At 36.4% G+C, this 20,730-nt stretch overlaps 1 protein-coding gene across 1 annotated transcript in view; it reads left to right on the top strand.

Annotated features, from left to right (window-relative positions):
* LOC150104387 (uncharacterized) overlaps positions 1-20,730 on the top strand; it is a 382,513-nt gene that overhangs the window by 74,011 nt on the left and 287,772 nt on the right. The window contains exons 5-6 of the mRNA XM_090396468.1: positions 5,691-5,736; positions 17,600-17,672. Of these exons, the coding sequence (XP_090252594.1) occupies positions 5,691-5,736; positions 17,600-17,672 (119 nt within the window). The remainder of the gene's footprint in view (positions 1-5,690; positions 5,737-17,599; positions 17,673-20,730) is intronic.

The following is a 20,730-nucleotide window of genomic DNA, read 5'->3' as shown; positions in this document are numbered from 1 at the left end:
GGAATCCGTTTTATAAGACGACGTGGAGATTACAATGGACCTTAGATAAATTGTTCTCAGCAGAGCAGCCAACTCAGACGACCTCACGACTTATACGACTTCGAGTGTCATCAAAATAAAAACGCTTATTCTAAGCTTATCTGCATCCTCAGATGAAAATGAGCTTTCTCAGGGTAGCAATGGTGGACATTTCTGAAATCCTTGATTTTTCATACGGATAATCCAATCTAACCGTTACGAACAAAATCGAATTCAAACTGAAAATAATGCCCAATAGAGGGAGTGCAAAGTTGCACTAATTTAGAGAATGCATTTGGCGAGTGACCTCATTCTGGGCGTTGTACTGTCGGCGAGATAACGTACGAAATGGAATCGAGACGAAATTCTTTTGCAACAGAATCGGCATTTGTACGTGTGGCTTTTATTGTAAAAGTGATATCACGCTCGAGATCAATAAGAAATTAAAACATAAATCCCATATTTAAATTCTTTGACAGTATAAACATTAAATAATTAAATTTCTTTAATTTAAATGTTTAAACAGATTAATTTATTTAAAAGTGAAACGAGTCATCAGTTGAGTGTGAACCTTCAAAGGCCAATTAAAGCCAGTCGAAAGTGTGTCTGAGTGCGCTGACCTTCGCTACGTACTTATTTGTATGCTAAGATATTTTCCGCCTCCGTTAGCCGAGATTATTTAGGTGAGAAAGCTAGGGCATTCACTCGGAGGGAGTGGTGGTGGCGATCTATATACTGTTATAAGGCATTGTATTATCAATGGCTCGGTCAGCCATTCATACCAGCAGCCACTCGTACATCGGAAGGTTGGGTGCTCCTTGCTTTTCGAAAACGAATGGCCACGTTCTCACACAGAAAATAAAATGCACTTGAAATAAAGTTCTTCGGTGTTTTAATGGACTGATTACTAATTAAAAGGTGTCACATATCTGTGAAGCGATCTCGCGATAACTTTTACTCTGATAAAAGATTTGTGTTTACCAAAGCAATGAAGTTTTCACCTGGGATCAAATATGTGTATTCTGAATTAATGTTGGGGGGGGGGGAAACAAACAGTTGGAAATATCTGAGCCTCAGAAGAGCTCGAACAACACTATCGCAATTCTAAGCATATTTTTGAGCTAAAAGTGTTTCACACGAGCAAAATTGACAACTCGGAAAGATATTGAAACATCGGATATTGTTAGTTCTAAGAATAAATAAGTGAAATGTTATGGTAAGCACAATTACGCCAGCGATCTGTCTTTGACAACATTAAAGCATCCTCAAACTCTCTAAAGACATGTCTGAAGAAAACGAATTCCTACAAGAGCTGTCATCATCTCGTCAAGAGAAAAGAGCTATGAACAACCATCCCCTCAAAAACCAATCTACAATTAATCTCTTTGCACACACACACACTTATGGTTCGTGTGGCTGAGATATGCAGTTCATATTTTGCATCTGTTCAAATAGCATACGAGGTGATCAATGAATTCTCATCCCATAACGGATACCAGCAATTAAAATACCACTTTCATTATAAATAAATATGACATCAAAGCGACAGTTGACATTTTCGAAGATCATGACGAAACGATGTTCAACTGCACCTGATTTTTTTTTTTTTTTTTTTTAGAGAAAGGCTTTTTGCTTCATCGTTTATAACCAAGCTCTTGCCCCAACTTTCTCAAAAATCTCGGATCATCAACGCAGAAGAGTTGAGTGAGAGAAATTAAGACATAATTAAAGACTCGATGTTAAATAGAAATTCTAATTCACTCATTTCATTTTAAGTTATTTGATTGCTATGCTAGAGATTTTTCCCTAGTAAGATAGCAGTATGGATGGACATTCTAAAAGATGGCAAAGCGCACAATGGTTCAATACTTGTGCACGGCAGCGGAAGAAGCAAGGCTTCCCAGGTCGTAAGCCAGCGAAATCCTTGTACATTCATTGGGACGTGGAATGTGAGAACCCTCCTACAAATAGGAAAATTTGAAGAGAGAAATGGATAGATTAAAAATAGCCATATTGGGAATTGGTGAAATGAGATGGACTGGAACTGGAGCCTTTTGGAGTGATGATTACAGCATCATTTATTCAGGTGATGAGACAGCAAAAAATGGAGTCGCGGTGGTTCTCAATAAGGGATGGGGAAGAAGAGTAACCAACTGAGTAAAATGTAGTGGCAGATTGATAATGGTAAAACTAGAAGCAAAACCAACAAATATTATAATAATACAAGCTTACACGCCTACTAGCGACCACAGTGATGATGAAGTTGAGAGAGTATATGTAGATATTGAGAATCTAATCAAACTGACCAAGAAGGAAGATATTCTTATTGTCATGGGGGATTGGAATGCAGTCATTGGTGAAGGCAAAGATGGTAGAGAGGTGGGAAAGTATGGACTTGGATGCCGAAATGAAAGAGGAGACAGACTTTAGGAGTTCTGCCACCAATTCAATCTGATCATTACTAATACCTGGTATGAGGTACCAAAAAGAAGAAGGTATACTTGAAAAATGCCAGGGGATATAGGAAGGTACCAAATAGATTATATTATGACAAGAAATAGATTTAAAAATCAAGTAAAATCATGCAAAAGTTACCCGGGAGCTGATGTTGATAGTGACCACAATTTTGTTTTATTGAAATGCAATCTGAAATTTAAAAAGTTGTCACAACCAAGGAAAAGGCCCAAATGGAACATAAGTAACCTGAAAACAGAGGAAAACCATAGAAACTATAAACAACAAACTGATGAAAGCATTAAAACTGGAGAGAGGAAAGGAAAAACATAGTGGAAAAATGGACTCATTTGAAGGATACAATCATCAAGGCTGCATAGGATTAAGGAAGAAGTAAATAAAAAAAAAAACCATGGATCACTCAGGACAGTCTAGATCTAATAGATGAAAGAAGAAAATACAAAACCTCCCTAAAGGAATAAAGCAAAGACAAATATAAACATATAAAAAATATGATAAATAGAAAGTGTAAAGAAGCAAAAGAACAATGATTTACAGAGAAATGTAAAGAAATAGAAGATCTAACAAAGTCTGGAAGAATCGATAAAGCTTATAACATTATAAAAGGAATAAGCCAGCAAAACAAGACTAGAAGTACAATTATCAAAAATAAACAGGGGAACATATTTATAGATAAGGAAAAAATTTCGGAAAGATGGAAGGAGCACTTAGAAGATCTATATAGTGAAAAATATCTAGATGCCAAGACTATAGAAGATGAAACAAGACTTGATATGGAAGAAATTGGTCCAACTATATTAAAAGATCAATTTGAATGGGCACTGAATGAATTGTCAGCCAACAAGGCACCAGACACTGATAACATCTCCTCAGAATTAATAAAATACTCAGGAAACATAACTAAGTCATACCTTTTCAAGATCATAAAGGATATTTATGAAACAGGGATCATCCCCAAAGATTTTACACAATGCTCTATCATACCCATTCCTAAAGTAAATAATGCAAACAAAGTGTGAAAATCATCGAACAATAAGCTTAATATCACATACTTCGAAAATACTACTCAAAATTATTCAAAAAAAGACTAACAAAGAAGGATGAAGAATATGTTGGCAATGACCAGTTTGGATTCAGGAAACAGCAGGGGACAAGAGAAGCAATCCTAGCTCTAAGAACAGTTATTGAAAGAAGATTGGAGAAGAATCAAAATACTCTGATAGTCTTTCTTGACTTGAAGAAAGCCTTCGATAGTATTGACCGGAATCAAATGTTTCACCTCCTAAAAATAATAAAGGTAGATTGGAGAGATAGAAGGCTCATGTTTAATCTTTACAAGCATCAAGAAGCCCTAACATAAGCAGCCATATCTCTTTCACCCATATTGTTTAATCTGTACATTGAAGATGCAATAAATAAACTGAAAGAACTAATAGAAACTGGAATTAAGATAAATGGAATTGATATTAACTGGCTACGGTTTGCGGATGATATAGCAGTTTTAGTGATAACGAAAACAAACTGAAAGCCACCCTAACAAAGATGGAAGAAATCTTCACATAAGTACAGCCTAAAAATTAATTATAAGAAAACAAAATTATTAATTACAAGTAAAGCAAATCCAATGAAAATAAACCTGAAAATAAATAATAACCTACTACAACAGGTATCCTCTTTTAAATATCTTGGAAGTCGTCTTATCACAGAAGATGGAAGAAACCAATCAGATATTAAAGCACGAATAATCCTAGCCGAAAAGCATTCTATAACAGAAGCAACATTTTTACTAGTAAAGGACTTAGCATCCAGCTCAAAAAAAGGCTACTGAAAACATACATATGGAGCATTGCATTATATGGTTGTGAGGCCTGGACTCTAACAAAACAAGACATGAAAAAGTTGGAGGCATTTGGAATTTGGTGCTGGAGAAAGATGATGAAAATTAGTTGGACAGAAAAGAAAAGTAATGAAGAAGTTCTGAATGTAGTTTATGAAGAGCGGTCATTAATGAAACACATCAATAATAGAAGAAAAAGCCTAATTGGACACCATCTGGGGCATGGGGGACTGATTACACAAATAATGGAGGGGACTGTAGAAGGAAAGAGGCCACGAGGCAGACCAAGAATTTCATATATAAATAACATAATGATGCTAACTGGGGCTAAAAGTTATGAAGAGATAAAAAGGAAATCACAAGACAGGATGTTGTGATGTGCTGCTATATTTACCAATTTTCGGATTGATGCACCAAAGAAGAAGAGAAGAAGCTAGAGATCGGGATAGCTAATCTTTTGATGTTATGCACACTGCATGAGTTTTCAGAAGCCATCTTATTGGGTCTTAAGTCAGGTGGTATCCTTTTCAATCAAGTAACTCCCCTTCCCCTTCAAATCGAGATTCCAGCTTCTTACAGTTAATGGGAACAAAAAAAAAATTAAGACCTTTAGTCGAATATACTTTTGGTTGCAGACTTACTCTGAAATAAAGTTAATGGAGTTTTGATTAACTGTATGAAGACAGATTAGCGCACCACGATCATGCCGTGTGTAGCGCGCGCACACTTCGTTAGGGTTTAGGTGTGCGGAAGGGTTGAGGCGGTGGAATGCTGCAAGAGACAAACGTCCTCCCACATCGATTTTATAAATGGCGGGTGTGTTCGATATTCTGCCAAGTTTCGCTTCTAAAGCGTGAAAGAGAAACCTTTTCTCTGAAGTTGCAGGTGTGGCTTTAATGTCCGTCCTCTTGCATTTGACCTTTTAAGAGAATGAACACTTTTATAACTGTTATTGTTCGTCGGACCCGCCGACACTTATTCTTTTGCATAATTAGGGAGAGGTTACCCAAAATCGCCCACTTAACTTTGAATAGCACTTTGGAGACGAATTTCGAAATAGCGAGTGCGCCCCGGATAGAGTTCAACCCCATTGAATTCCTTCAGAGAATTTCGAAATGAAAGGCAATGAGATGCAGAAATGTCGCTTCGGGTTATTTTCCCACGGGAGATTAACCCGCTACCAAAAATGGGATACATCGAGAAACTTAGATCTCAGTTTACTAAATGTTTTTAATTGTATTGTATTTCTTTATTATTGTATTAATTCCCTCCCTTATTACATTACACAAAATATTTGATGCCAATTTCAAACTTTCTTTATTTCTTCAAGCATTTTAACTTAGTTTTTCTTGCTTTTCAGTTACAAGTGGCCATGGAAGTTTGGGAATCCAGCTCAACCAAAGTGGGTGAGTACTTTCTTCGATTAGCAATCACTTTAACTTCGCAGTCTCACATTGCGCAATCAAAGGAGTTTTACTTAAGATTATTTATTAATAAGAAATTATTTTTAAGTAAGTTTTACTCCGTAGTTTCATTTTGTAAAATCTAAGTGTATACAATTTTTTTTGGAACAAACGTGCTTTGTTGTGAGTTAGGTTATCATACTTGAGCACGAGCATCATTGGTAAACCACGTTGTTGGTGAAATCTAAGCCAAAAGTGGATACTTATTTACGAACTTAAGTGGGGGGAGGGATACTAATGAGTTTCAGAGCTAGAAAAGATTGAAAAACTGAAGCGAGGTTTGTAGATTGGTAACAATCATTTCACTGACATAATTAATTTATAAAATTGCTGCAAAGAGTTATTAATATTCAGAGATTTGTGTATGTCTTTGAAGTCCCTTTTAACGGATTTGTTTTTATGAAATAATCTACTTATCCATCAATAACACATTTTCGTAAAGAGTTTGTTGTATATTCTTTTTTCCTGCTTTGTAAATATCTTTTATTAGTGTATTATTAATGTCCATGTCAAACTCTTATCTTATTTTTGCTTTTCTTTTTGATTCAGACACAGAAGTCCCCCCCCCCCTCCGCCTCACTTTGTCTGAAAATCTGGAGTGTCTTATGTGTACGGAAGTGAGTCAAAATTTACAATTGGAATTATAAGCTATCGTCTTCATGTATTTATAGCAATGGGAGGCGAGTCGTACATTTTACTAGTTGGCGAAATCGGCTAAGGTTAGTAAGTATCGCCACGAAGCTTGAGAGACTTTTCGCAGGACGCTTAATTACTCAGAAAGTAGTTCTCATTCTCAGTGCTGCCATAATCAGCTTGTCCTGGTCAAGAACGGTTTGCTTACTGCGACAAAGGCAGAGCGATAGAAAGGAAAACGACCAATATTCTTGTTCAGAAAGACGGCTTCAAGTGATGTCTATGAGACAAGCAATCTGTTACCATGTTTATAGCATTATGAAGTTGAAATAGAAGTGGCAACAACCGAAGAATACAAGCAATAACTAGAAAACAATACACTTCATTGCCTTAGTGGCTTTCGCGCAACAGATGGGAAAAAAAAGAAGATGAGAACTTTGTGTGATGTTTCGAGCTGAACTGTTTATGGAGGGGTGTTGACTAGCAGCTGCTAGAGTTCCTGTTGGATTCGCAGAAAGTGGAGGAACGGTGGTGATCAGTTTGGTGGAGCAGCCCCCATGAAAATACCTACAATAAAAAAACACGCAGAAAAAACAGTACGAGAAAGCAAGTGGATGGAGTTAGTTAGAGAAGAATCGTCGATTAAACAGATTTTTCATTGACCACCTCAAATATAAGAGTAGTAAGTGTTCTTAGGTTGGAAGGATTTAAAACGCATTAGGAGGGGTGCAAGCGCAGAAGTACTATTTTGTATAAAACAGAATAGCAAGTTTCTTAAGAAAGTTATGGACTTGATATGGTAATACTGCGATAGACTGGATGCGAACTTTAACCCGAGAAGAGGGAAAGTGATTTTCACTGTCGATCGAAATTTTAAGAACGGTAAGGGACGGAGAAGTAAACTTTCTTTTGAAAAATAGGATATGACTAGTGAATTTCAATGCTGCCACAACACAGAATTCTCCTCTTGAGAGTGGGGAGGAGATCAGTGTTTAAGACACGGATTGTGGAAGATTTTTAGAAGCTTGAGTTATTTTAGCGCTACATTTCTCGAATGAATAAGAGGAATTGAGAGTGCTGTCATTGACAAAATTCTAGATAGGATTTGAAGTTAATAAGAAAGTGTTGTAAATGTATAACAGGAAGAGTCTTCACGTTGACAGATCGGATATGACACGCAATAAATGACAAAAAAAAAAAAAAGAAAAGAAAAAAAGGAGCAGGCATTCCGATCACAGACTGCAAGAAAGAGATAAGATGATAGCATTGTAAGAAAGTCTTGTACTAGATCGGATCAGCTCTCTTGGAAATATGAGGAATAATAACGTAAGATGGATTAGGAAATGAGGTTTCGGAAAGAGTGGTTCAATCCACACTGGCATTCATTAATTAATTGGGATACTCCGGAATGGTAAAGAATTTATAAAAAAATAAATAATAAATTAGCTAACGCCTTTTATTCCGTTATAGAGAGTAGGCGAGGTCACGTTACCCTATCTGACTTTTGGAAACTGAAGGACAGTTCAGTATCCCCCGGTAGCCAATCAGAGATAGCTGGCCCAATTAGTAAAGAAGTTGGCAACTCATTACTTTCTCCATTTTAGAGAGAACTGAGGTGATGCCAGCGGGATGGTAATCGGATGGCTGACCTTTACTCCTTTTTAGGAAAGGAACTGGATGTAGGCTATCTTTCGAGCGATTGGGTAGATGTCAGACGAATATAACAGCTTGTAAAGCGACATGAGATGAGTGTTAATTGTGGAGCAGAAATTTGAGCAATTAGAAGATGCCTTCGAGAGCAGGATATTTGTTACCCATAGATTATTGAGGATTTTTAGATCTTTCTGGCGAAATATCAGAGGATACTTGCAGTGAATTGTTCGTGGCATAATGGGAGATTATTTTCCTTGGTTGTCTATATGAAAGTTGGAGGAAAAGACTGATGACAAAGGTCAACTTTATTTTGAGGTGATGTTACCACGATACTATCTGGATATGAGAGATGGAGAAGCATGGAAGAACAAAATTAGCAATGGATTCTGGATCGACTACTGTTTGAGAAGGAAGCAAGTTTTTTGCTTTTAGTCCTTTAGAGTTTTTTTTTTTTTTTACCTTTTTTTTTACACACATTGTGCGCTGTGATGAGATAAATGGCATTTGAGATATTCTGAAAATTTATCTTGGAGTGTTTTGGCACAGTCATCGGAGAAAGCTTGGGTGGCGGTTCGGAGTTCTGTATAGAATGGGGGAATGAAGACCTCCTCTCCTGTAAGGATTGTTGCAGTCATCCTTCTGATCAGACATTTGGATCAGGAGAACGGGAAGCATTAATCAAAATAATCTCGACAGTTATCCTAACTGACACCGTTTCATTGTCAATTAGAATTGACTGCCCACGTTGTAGTGCCACAGGATGCGAGTGTGTCCAAGTGAAGGTCGACCTGTAGAACAGAAATGTGGAAATGTTTTTGGTTATAGTTGCCAGTAAGAGGAGCTAATCTATTTGGAGAGAACTGGTTAAGAGAAGGTTCTGGGTATTTGAAAGAATGAGTAACATCAAATATTCTGGTAAGTAGATGCACAATTTGTGTTAAATCATTATGAACAGCATACAGTTTGGCTTCTCTTCCACTTGGTTTCTGTGAAGTTAGAGAAGCGAATCCAGTTTGTATATGAGCATTAGTCTCCAAAGATGACGATTACAGTGTTTGGGTAATTAAAGTATGTGATATCAGCCTTCATAGATAAAGAAGTTAATGTGGTGATCGAAATTAGAGAACAGTAAATGAAAGAGAGAAGGAGGTAGCCAGTGCAGATTATGTAGAGGTATTCAAGGTTCAGTAAGCTCTGAATTGCAGTGTTAGATCTGATATAAGCCCATGTTGTACTCTCCTTAAGGAAGAATGGTGCAGAATGTAGTTAAGTCGGTTGGGATAAACTGTACTGCTAGAAGATGCCGTTTGAGATTTAGAAGAAAAAAAAAGCAGATCAATTTTGATGTGCAGTTGTGGGATGACCTGCAAATTATTCAAGTCTACACTGAGGTCCGGATGTTGATGATGGGCAGCAGCGACGAACGAAGTTATTTCAAGAAGTATAAGGAGTGTACAGAAATATTACTAATGAAAGATAACCTTAGAGTGAATAAAAGTGAATCCATATAAAAAAATGCAGCACACATATATTTTGCGAGTAAAAGTTTGAAAACATTTTAAAATTGGTTTATTATTTTGCAGCGTACCACGATGGTGCATATTCTTAAAATGAAACATTGTTGCTTTAAATAAAGTCGTTTTGTGGGGTTTCCCCTTCCCGATAAGTATTTTGTGTTTCCCACTAAGCATTCAAATAAAGTCCATATGGAGTTTGAGGAAAGAAGGCCCATTTAATTTTAAACGAAGTTCGTCTTTCTAACCGTGAATGATATTTGGGAGTTCGCTTCATCGGGATGTGTCAGCGCGTGTTATAGATTTGTTAACTTTTAATTTGATGCTGAAAAGATCGAATGCATAAGATTGCACCCCTGTAGAGAAGGATGGAAGAAGTTGATTTTTTAACTATACCCTAGATATTGAGGTTGCCGGTAAGATCTTTCATATCGGTTTGACTGACCGAAAAATAAAAATAAGCGACAAAAATCTCACTTCAAACTTGGCTTGTATCGGTTGGGTAATAGCAGTCTTGCAACCATCAATTTCGAGTCCTCGTACGGAGAAAAATTAAGAGTTATGAGGAAGTAAGCTGCTCTCTGACCATGGTTTACTTAGCGATTGCAGTTACTGGGTGGTCTCTTTCTTTTCAAAAGATTGTGTACTCAGACACACCTGCTGGTCACTAACTACCGTGGCGCAAACAACTAGCTGCTGCTTATCAGAAAATGTCCAGTCTCGAAGCCAGAGGTATGTTTCCGATTTCATTCTCGTGAAAAACAACACAATCTCATTCACATGAAAACACGGGCTTTTTTTAATCTGTGGTTTTACTGTTCGCTAGATAAAAAACTATAAATTACTGTAAGCGAGGATAGGATGAGCGGCGGAGAGGCAGAAAGATTGTCCAACCATGACTTAATCTTAACATTCACACCGCGAGTTTACTGGGGCTTTAAACCTGCTGTGGTCATTTATCTTACTGTTGTGTGAGAGATGAAGATTAGGAGCTATTTACATAAACGGAGCCTAAAGAGGAGTGTGCAGTGCATTGCGTCAAATCACTTCTAGAATGTCTAATGAAACTCGCATTTGCTGGGAGATACTGATCACCAAAAGTCATCATTTATTGCACAACACGTAATCTGGTAAACGACAATGCTGCTAAATGAATTCTTTCTTATTTCTCTTTTAAAAAGAACTTGCCGTTTGGATAATACCCTTATCTCTAGACAAGGTGAAATGTCTTTCTTTTGTTTTCTTTATATAAAATTATCGCATGCACCACTTTCTTGGCATGAACTTTATCCATGAGAAATTATTTCAATTTTAAGTCTGATTAAATAAAAAAAAAAACCCGACAGGCTGCTCTTTGCTTTCATACTCCTTCCAACATCCAGTTCCTTTTCGAACAAGATTCTTGTCTATGCAGAAGAGACGATACAGAACAGGCAGAATGATTATTCTTTCTTGCTTATCCCGCAAAATAGGCAAACGGACAAGAAGAATGCGCACAGTTAACATATCTATTACATTTTTAATACTTTGGCCTTTTAGCCTTACTTGCTTCAGTCACAATTTAAAGCAACAACCCAACCTATTCTTCTTCATCCATCCTCTCCAATCCTTTTACAAAGATTTTTTTTTTCTTGTTGTTGCAGTTTCTCATATCTCTAGCTTCTATATTCTAGACCAGTGGTTCTTAACCTTTTCGAAGTCACGGAACACTTTTGATTATAAGAAAATTTTGGGAACCAAGTGCATTAGGGTCATAAAATTAGTAATAAAAATATGCATGGACTTGCTTTTTTTTTTAATAAAAATGGAACTTATTTTAATGCGATACTTGAGCTTGTCGGCTTTCAGAAATATTAGATCTAATATGTGATATAGCTACCCTCATCTGCTTGTCTATATTAGTAAGTCTTTCACGCTTTTTAGTTTTTATATGGGCTAATATTGAGAAACCGAGCCCACACAATTATGATGTTCAAAAACTGTAACAAAATTTTCAGTGCCCTTGTGGAGAGAGCTGGGTATTCGGCTTGGACAAAAATCCAAAATTCCTCAAGGGTTATTTCAGAGAATTTCATTTTTAGAGTACGATCCGTTGACAAATTTTTTCTTCTTGTAACGAAAATTCACAACTCGATGTATTAACTGTGCCAAATGGATTTCATATCCAGTCATAATTGTGTGTATTTAAGGAAGGAAAGTAACTTGAAATCTTTTTTTCCAATATTGTTAATTGTTCTGTTACAACGGAAATAATTCCCTCGATATTTTTATTCAGAGTAGTCAATTATACTCAGAACTGTGTCATGTGACATCTTTCACCGGCGGAACACCGGTTAAGAACCACTGGTCTAGACCATTAACTTTTATCAAGATTTTAATCTTTAAATTCTCTGAATGTTTGTACTGAACGCATTGTAATACAGTCCTGTAAAGATTCATTGGCCTCAGTCTTTCAAAGTAAGCGTAGCTTTCCAAACTAAAAAAATTGCCCCTCTTCGCTTTTATTTCCGAAAACTGAAATCGACTATTATTCACGGCCAATTAATGAAGTCCTTTCTTTGCAGCGTACTTGCATTAACAGTTTTTATGCACCGCGAATTGAACAACCGTTCGTATACTGATACTACCATAGCTCATTCTCAGTTAAGCAGAATGTTGAGTTTCTGCATAAGTACAGTACGCGATAAATGAACAGTCCTTACTTATATTTCTTCTACGAAGCGTATTTTTCTAATCTCTAGTAACAGGACTTTTTTTCTCATAAAGAATGAAATCCAACACTTTATGTACACATATATTTTACCCAGATGTTTTGCCTTGTAATCGCGTTGATTGCTACACAAAAAGAGCAGGAAAAATCAAAAACATTAAAAGAAAAACAGAATTACACGGAATTTCATATTTGTTTTTCGTGACAGTAAAATGCATTTTATAAAAAAAAAAAAAAAAAAAAAAAAAATCAGCTAACGCCTTTTTCCCGTATACGGGGAGTAGGCGAAGCCATTTAGCCCTATCTAACTTTTGGAGACTGAGTGGGCAGTTCAATCTCCACTAGTACCAATCAGAGATAGATGGCCCAAGGCTATCACTAATGAAGCGGTACACAGTGAAGAGAGACGGCTCAAATGTGCCGCCATCTCGTGGTCCCTGACCCTAACACAATATATTTAATGTCTGAAATAATGTGGGTTCTACGGTCAATTTTCTTGAGTTTACAGGACGAAAAACCCGAGTTTCCGGGAGGAAAAACCCGCTTGCCCGTGCCAGAGATCGACTAACTCGGGAACCGGTCGAAAAAAGGCTTAGAAAAATTTCCTCTAGTCGCCGACTAGACTCGAAACCAAGTCTTCCTTCGTGCGGCCAAGCGCCATGGTGTGCAAACGCCACATCCACTGATCTACACAATGCATTTTATATCATAATTATCTCTGGTGCTTCACGTCGATTTGATTGTTGCAGCTTCAGTAGTGAACTTTTTCAAAATCTGTAATTCAGTTGGCTTTTAATGCGTTTTTCTGATATTTTTAAAATACTCCCGATGATACCTAGAAAAATGAAAATTGCTGTAACGCATATGCTTGTATTTAGTGGAGCATGTACTTTATGGGGAAAAAGTCCCAGCAGTGAAAGTGCCATTTCAACGATAGCTGTTCAACCTCCAATAAGCAGAGCGATGGTCTCACACGAGGCAATGAAATTCATCTGCTGAAGACATTCACAAATATCCATGTAGAAGACTGGATTCAACAATGGATTAGTCATTTATACAGTTCAGAAAGGCACCAGGTAGAGCGGAGAGGCAGAGCTAATAAGATTGGACAAATGGACTCCAACTTATTCTCTGCTGGCGATTGGGGAAAAGGGAGGAACGCAAGAGAATTTGAGTACTTCAACTGAAGTTGGATTAGGGTTTTTCTCACTAGATGAATCAATAAACCAAACACGACTCTCAGTTAGTAGATTTCCACATCCATTTCATGGACTTGTATTTTCGCATTCGTTTTGCTAGTTTATTTAAACAGTCTGTAACGCAATCGGAAGAACAGCACCACACACGCACGCACACACACACTTAGTCGTAAAAGGCATGAGTTCAAATCTCGCGGACAATGGGAATTATATTATTATAAACATTTTTGCAAATGAAGCAGGAGAACACACCCGATTGACAGATACGTGACGTCTGAACGCGCTGAAAAGGGAACAGACACAGATACCGAGGAGTGCGATGGACTTCTATTTTTTTTTTAATCCCACAAAACAGAATAACAGGCCAGAAGAACACGCGCGATCTACAGACATAGCAGACAGGATTAACTGTCCTAATCAGGTTTATAAAATGTCGAGTCACTAGGCCATGACAAACCACTGAGACTAACACGAAAAAGGAAGGTGGAACGGGATTGGAATTCTTTCCAAACTTTTTCGAGCACTTCATAATCTTCATCTTTAATGCCATTTTCATTTGCAATACCTCAAACTTCATCTCTTAGCGTTACCCCTAAGATTGCATTTTTCAGACAATTGACATTTATGTCTTTAGGGGTGAAGCAAGATGCTTTTCATATTCCCCGCTATCTATTGCGGTTACAGTGAGGGTAAAATTTATGAGCAGTTTGCTCGTCCTGAATGGGCATGGAGATTATGCATCGCTATAGGAGGTTAATATAGCTTTTGGTCTTCTATGTTTCAATACGTCCGTTGCATCGTGTGCTGCAGCTCGTATAGCTGCAATTTGGTTCTGTTACTTAGTCTGCTATTTTTATTAATTAACGGATAGATCTGAGGGTTGGTTTTAGATGCCTTTGCGCACGCAGACTTGATGTGTTAGTTGAAAGTTAGCTTTTTGTCGAGAATTACACCCAGGTATTTTGTTTCTATCTGCCAGGGAATTTTAGTATTGAATAGTAAGACATCTTCTGCAGGAGATATTGGCGTTTTCGAGAAAAGAATGGCTGAGGTTTTGGGGGGATTGACTTCCAATCTCCATTTGGAGAACCAACCCTCCAGCTTTAGGTTTTCTTGAAGCTTTCTGGTAATGAAATGGGGTCGGAGAGATCTAGTTAGTATTGCTGTATCGTCCGCATACAGGGCCAAGATTGAAGACATCGGATTGTGTGGGATGTCCGACATGTATATAGAAAACAGCAATGGAGCTAGTGGGGATCCCTGTGGCACTCCAGCAAAGATATGACGCTGGGACGATGTAGAACCGTTGATTTTTACTTGCATTGATCTATTCTGAAGATATGAATGGATTAGATGAACCATATTTAGTGAGATACCGGCTGAGATAAGTTTGTGTAGGAGTCCGAAATGCCAGATTTTGTCAAATGCTTTGGACAGGTCTAGGAAAACAGCTCCTATACACTGGCGCCAGTTATAGCTGGTGGTGATGTATTCCACAATTCTATGGATTTGCTGGGTAGTACTATGGTGTTGCCGAAAACCAAACTGTTCTTTAGGGAGGATGTTTAGGTCATTTACTGAAGTTTGTGGAGTAGTGAGAGGATGACCTTCACAATTTTTAGAACTATCCATGTATTCATATGTACAGTTTGTCTTCAGGAAAATATTTGGTGTATTTTTAAATTGATTTTTTTTAATTACTTGGTAATTTTTCTGAACTGCTTGCTATAAAATAAAAGAATAAGCAAATTTCACGTTTTAATAAAAGAATTTTCAAGTTCTTCTATTTTTGTTTCTCTCTCTCTGTTTTTTTTTTGTTTGTTTATTCATTTATTTTTTTGTCTTTTATTATAATCTCATTGCGAGCATCTACTTTATTATATTTTAATTTTCAAGGTTTCTAATTTTTTGTTTATTAATTTCTTTTTCCTAATTCTGTATTTATTTTCTCAGTTCTTCCGATTTTTTATTTTATGATTTTCTTTCAGTCAAATTTTCAGTCTTTTCCTCCAGGTTTGATTTCTTTTACCGAAACTAAGATATTTTGCTCATTATTAACAATTAATATAATTTTTCTGTCTTGTTCTATTTCTTCGAGAAATAAATGACAAGGATAACTATTAAGTAATGAAACATTACAGGGGGGGGGGGGGGATTGAAATATATATCGAAATATATCCTGTAATGGATTTTCACAATTTACATTACATTCTTAATGCTCAAATTTCTCTTCCACAGTACATTAATACTGTGGATGAACTAAGGGTTATTTATATTATTAATTTTAGGTAATCCGGAAACTCTCTAGCGACCAAACTTGGAACCTTTTCACTGAAAATTCATCTCCAAAGACGATCGCAAACATCGATGCCCAAAGCGCGTACGAACATGCAGTCTGTTGGTTGGCAAGCGGCTAAGCTTACCACTCGCCCAGTCATTTTGGCAAAAATTATCATGATCCCAGACTTTATGTCATTAAATTGTAATAATTTAGTCACATTTTCTCAAAGAAAATGTTTATCATCAGTCCTTAATTATTTTGGCAAATTACTTTGCCAAATAATGCATTGATTAATTTTTTTTTTTTAAACTCATATATGACAGCTGAATCTTATACGAGTATTATTGTTTCTTCTTTTGTAATAGGATTTTTTAAATTTATATATTTTTAACTTCCCTCCCCCCGCTTAAATACAGTATTTTTATGAAGTAATCGGAGCTCATCGATTTATGTTTCCGATATTGTTCCATACGCAATTCATTGGATTAGGTTGGCACGTGGCTGCTTTTTTTTTTTTTTAAAGAATAGATTGAAAATTTGCATCAGTTACAAAAGGAACTTTAAAAATTAAAATGTTTAAAATTGAATAATGGATGTTTAAGTGAGAGAATCTTTGTGCAATTATTCTTAAAATCAGTTTCATGCTGGTTTAGTTCTTTTGTATGTGTATATATGTAATTTTTTTTTTCGTTATGACCTAAAATTTCTAATCGTAATAATCGAGACATCCTTAATATCAGTAACAGTGTGAGTTATTTTTTGTTTTTTAGATTAAATAAATTGTGATTTTTTAAATTATTTTTTCTTAATAACGGATACACGTCTCCAATGTAAACAATGAAAGCCTATACCGAAATTTTGAAAAATGAAATATATCCTGTAATGTTTTCAGTTACTTAAAATGTTTTCACACTCATGATATTAACAATGTAAAGTTTATTACAAAAATCTTCCAAGGAATAGTTGGAAAGATAAATCCCTTAAACATCTGCTATTCTCTTCAAAATATGGCAGCTTAATTAGAATCCATTATCATGCTAACTTCTCCTGAATATTGTTTCTATTATTTTACAAGGAATTTTCTTTTGGACACGATGTCTTTTAAGTTAAATACGTGATCAGCTAACACTTCATTCACTGTTACGTTGCTTACAATCTTTCTTAAATTTATAATACAAGTCTAATCGTAACAACTTTTTGGTTTCACCAAACCCTAAACCTATCAGTGATTCTCCAACAATTTCATTTATTTTTCTACTCATACCGGCCACTGAATTAGAACCCTTTTATACAGATGATGTACGTACACTTCACATACGCAGCTGGTCAGTAATAGTCATTGTCATTGATCACAATGATAAAACAAAGGATCTCTCCGAGTTCGATAAAGGGTATATTGTGGATGCCTGTTAGGCTGCAGCCACGATTATGAAAACAGCAGGACTGACTGGTTTCTCAAAAGATGAGATATCTCAGGTGAGTAATAATCAGTGGGAAAATAACCCACATTGCTTCTCGAAGCGGCACTGTCGTTTGAGAAAGTTTGTACGGACAAACAGAACTTCCTGTGTGAACAGTTGACAGAAGCATTTAATGAAGACTATTCTCGCCCGATATCTGACCGAATTATGCGCGAAATTGAAGAGAATCTGTATTAAAGGTCCAACACAGTATCAAATTAAAGTTTTTGAATCGGCTGGTATGTATATAAATACCATAATTTGCATTCAGCAGATGTGAATATAAAATTCTATGTGAGAACAAAATTAATTTTGAAGCATTAACATAATAACTGATTTTTTTTTTTAATTTACAGGAAATATTTTTTCCAAGCTTCTATGGAATAAATACGAAGAATATCAAGTTATTTATAGAACAGCTATTCTACCGTAAGTATTCTTACCATTAATTTTAATAAAAAGAATGTGTGAAGTAGGCAGTTTTATTTTATCCCTTACAGAGTTATAAATCAAATTGTATTCCGCTAAACGTTGCAGTGAGGGCTAAAAAGAAACTATTTCAATCATTAGGTTTAAAAGTGAGACTAAGAACAGACCTCGGCGAGCGAATATCAGCGTCAACACGCTCCTTATTATGAATGTGCAACATGTCTGTCTGTGCAGGCTTAGGAAGTTAAGCCATAGACCACTGTATTCACTGTATTGTGGATCGTTAGTCTGTTATTATTATTATTATTAGCAGCCTTCCGCAAGGGACTTAGTCCATCTACGCTGACAACTGTACGAATTTAGCGAATTAATCATCTGAATTAGCGAAATAATCAATCATCGAATTAATTGTATACTTTGACAGAGGTAGCCATTTTTTGAAATATATTTAAGGTCGATTTTATGTTTAAAGGGAAAAAATGAATTGCCCATTAAACTGAACGGGTTTTTGTTACTTACCTAGTGGTTTTTTCTCTGCGGAATTACAGAATAAAACGTGTTTATTCTAAATTCTGTCTTAAAATGGCAAAACGGCTAATGAAACATAACTGAAGGGGAGTAGCATGTAGAAATACTCCGGTGTCGGACGTGCTCAAGTCTGAGTAGTTCCACCAGTTTAAAGAAGGATGAAACTCAAAATGGTTCGGCTTTTGAATTATCATCGACAAGCGAAATGACCAAACTGTGGAAAAATTGCGTATTTAGTTAGTAACGATTTCATCTGAACCATAGCAGAAGGAGGTAGGATTTTCTTATACACGTGAAATCCAATTTCAATGAAAGCCGATTTTAACCAAAGTTTATTTGCAATTTCATTTTCATCCTGTTTGGATTTGGCGAATTCGGCTTGCAGTATTTGTTTCATTCCTGAGGCTCGAAAAATTTGTGAAAGACCAGATGATGTCAAATCTGTTAAATGAGATTTAAAAACACTTTTGGACATCCCAAAAACTGATCGATTAACGTTTGCAAAAGATGGAGAAAATTTTTGTTTAGAATGGATTTACTCTGAACGAACTAAATTCCGAATCCTGTAATTCGCCTCTTATTTTTGTTGCCTAAAAATAAGTAATAATAAGAACAGAATCCAAACCACATCTCAGGACACTTTCAATAGTATAATGTGCTTTCTGAGAAGGCCATGTTTGAATGCAAAGATTTATGGATCGTATAAATTATTTTCCCCTGAATAAAATGGGAAGATCTTCCACGTAGATCTCGGTAGAAATTGACGTCTCTCCTCACTTTTTCAATGCATTCAAATTTAGCGTCGTATGACGTCATCAATGAATGTAATGTTTAGCGAGCGATAACCATCTTCAGTGGCAAACAAGGTCGAATGTAGATTACGGTCGAGAAATGAATATTTGTGGGTGATGTTTATCACCTACACGTGGCCGTTTACACCGAGGCCAGGTTGTTTAGTGGGTGGAGGTAGGTGGAGATAAACACTTCTAGGTTAAACAATAAGAAGCTGTTTTTCTCGTGATACCTTTGTAGCAGTCTAGACATTGAATCAAAACTCTCCACACACGCATAATCCGGTTTGTATGGGATTCAAGGTCATTTCTTGCGGTGCAGCATTGAAACAATAACGACTTGATTGTCAGCAATGCAAATGCCTTTCCGCCTTCTGCTTTGCTCTTTTATATTCGTTTATCAAGGGTTGCTCCCTTCGATGAAATTTCAGATAAACCACGGAAGGGTTCATTTTGTTGCTCTTTTTGCTTTGTAGGACCCAGTTTTAAAGCTCTGAATTTTTCCAAATCGCAGTAAAAACATGTTTCTTAAGTTGGGAATTTAAAAATTTTAAAGCCAATTCAGTATTGGTAACGTAAAGCAATGTTTTATTCATATTCGTTTCTTTTAAAGTTCGTGGGAAATCCTTAACTTATTTAGGAGCTTCCGTCTACAGCATTGGTAATAATACCGAAAATCAGCATTCCTTCTTGATATTTAATTTTGCTTTTATAACGTGCCCATCAGCTGTGCTACTCATCAGTCACGCCTTCTTGTCATTTGCGATCTCCTTGTGAATACAGCTATGACGTCATGACAGCCGGGTATCGCTAAAAGTAAAGAGCAGTTCATTTCATGGCTGACAGATCCTTTGTGAGGAGCACAATCAAAACAAAGTGGCCTTTTTATTGGTATCTAATTAATGAAGTCGGAAGAAAAATATCTGAAGATGTTTTACGTACAACCAGTGGCGCACTCAGGATTTAATCTTGGAGGGGGCCCGAACACTCAAGATTTAATCTTGGGGGGAGGGGCGAGTTGAGTAGACGATTTACGAATACACACTACGCATTGCATACGACCTATGACTCAGCATCTGCAATGATCGCCAATACATGACAAATAGTATAGAAATAGAAGACACAACATAAATTTAAAAAAATAAATTTTAATTAGGAAAAGATTTTTGGAAAAATTTCTAGTGTTTATTTCCATTTTCTTTTTTGGGGGGGAGCAGGGCCCCTTGGCCCCCTCCCTGGGTGCGCTACTGCGTACAACGACGCAAGAAAGTAAGAGATGCTTATCATCGGCAACTTGGACTTAAGCATAGATAGGCTTAAGTGCTTCGGTGGTCAAATAGCACAATTACAAGTACTGTTTTAAATAAACAGGCTAAATATAAGATGTATATGCATGTTATATTAGCTTGTTGCGATGGATAATAACATTATGAATAGTATTATAGCAATAATGCTATCCAAAATTTGTCCTGAAGTGCGAACCACACAAAATCCATCACAACATGAAATCCAGCCAGGTTTCGCGGAATTCTATGCCTTACGTCCTTTTTCTGTTCGTTATTTGATCACAACGAAGCACGTGCCCTGTATAGAGTTGCTGAAATAACAGCGAACTGTCTTAAATTGAAATAAGGTTGAACTGCCAAAATAATCAGCACTTTTTTGTCGTGCCAAAAATAAAATGGACTGAAATAAAATGCCCGTTGAATCAAAGAACTTGTGATTAAAAAAAATTGCAC

This window comes from Typopeltis vanoorti, chromosome 8, assembly GCF_054136105.1.
Source record: "Typopeltis vanoorti isolate ZY-2024b chromosome 8, IOZ_Tvanoo_1.0, whole genome shotgun sequence".
NCBI classification, from domain to species: domain Eukaryota; kingdom Metazoa; phylum Arthropoda; class Arachnida; order Uropygi; family Thelyphonidae; genus Typopeltis; species Typopeltis vanoorti.
The sequence above is the reverse complement of the archived record's forward strand: the minus strand, read 5'-3'. Positions and strand labels throughout refer to the sequence as shown.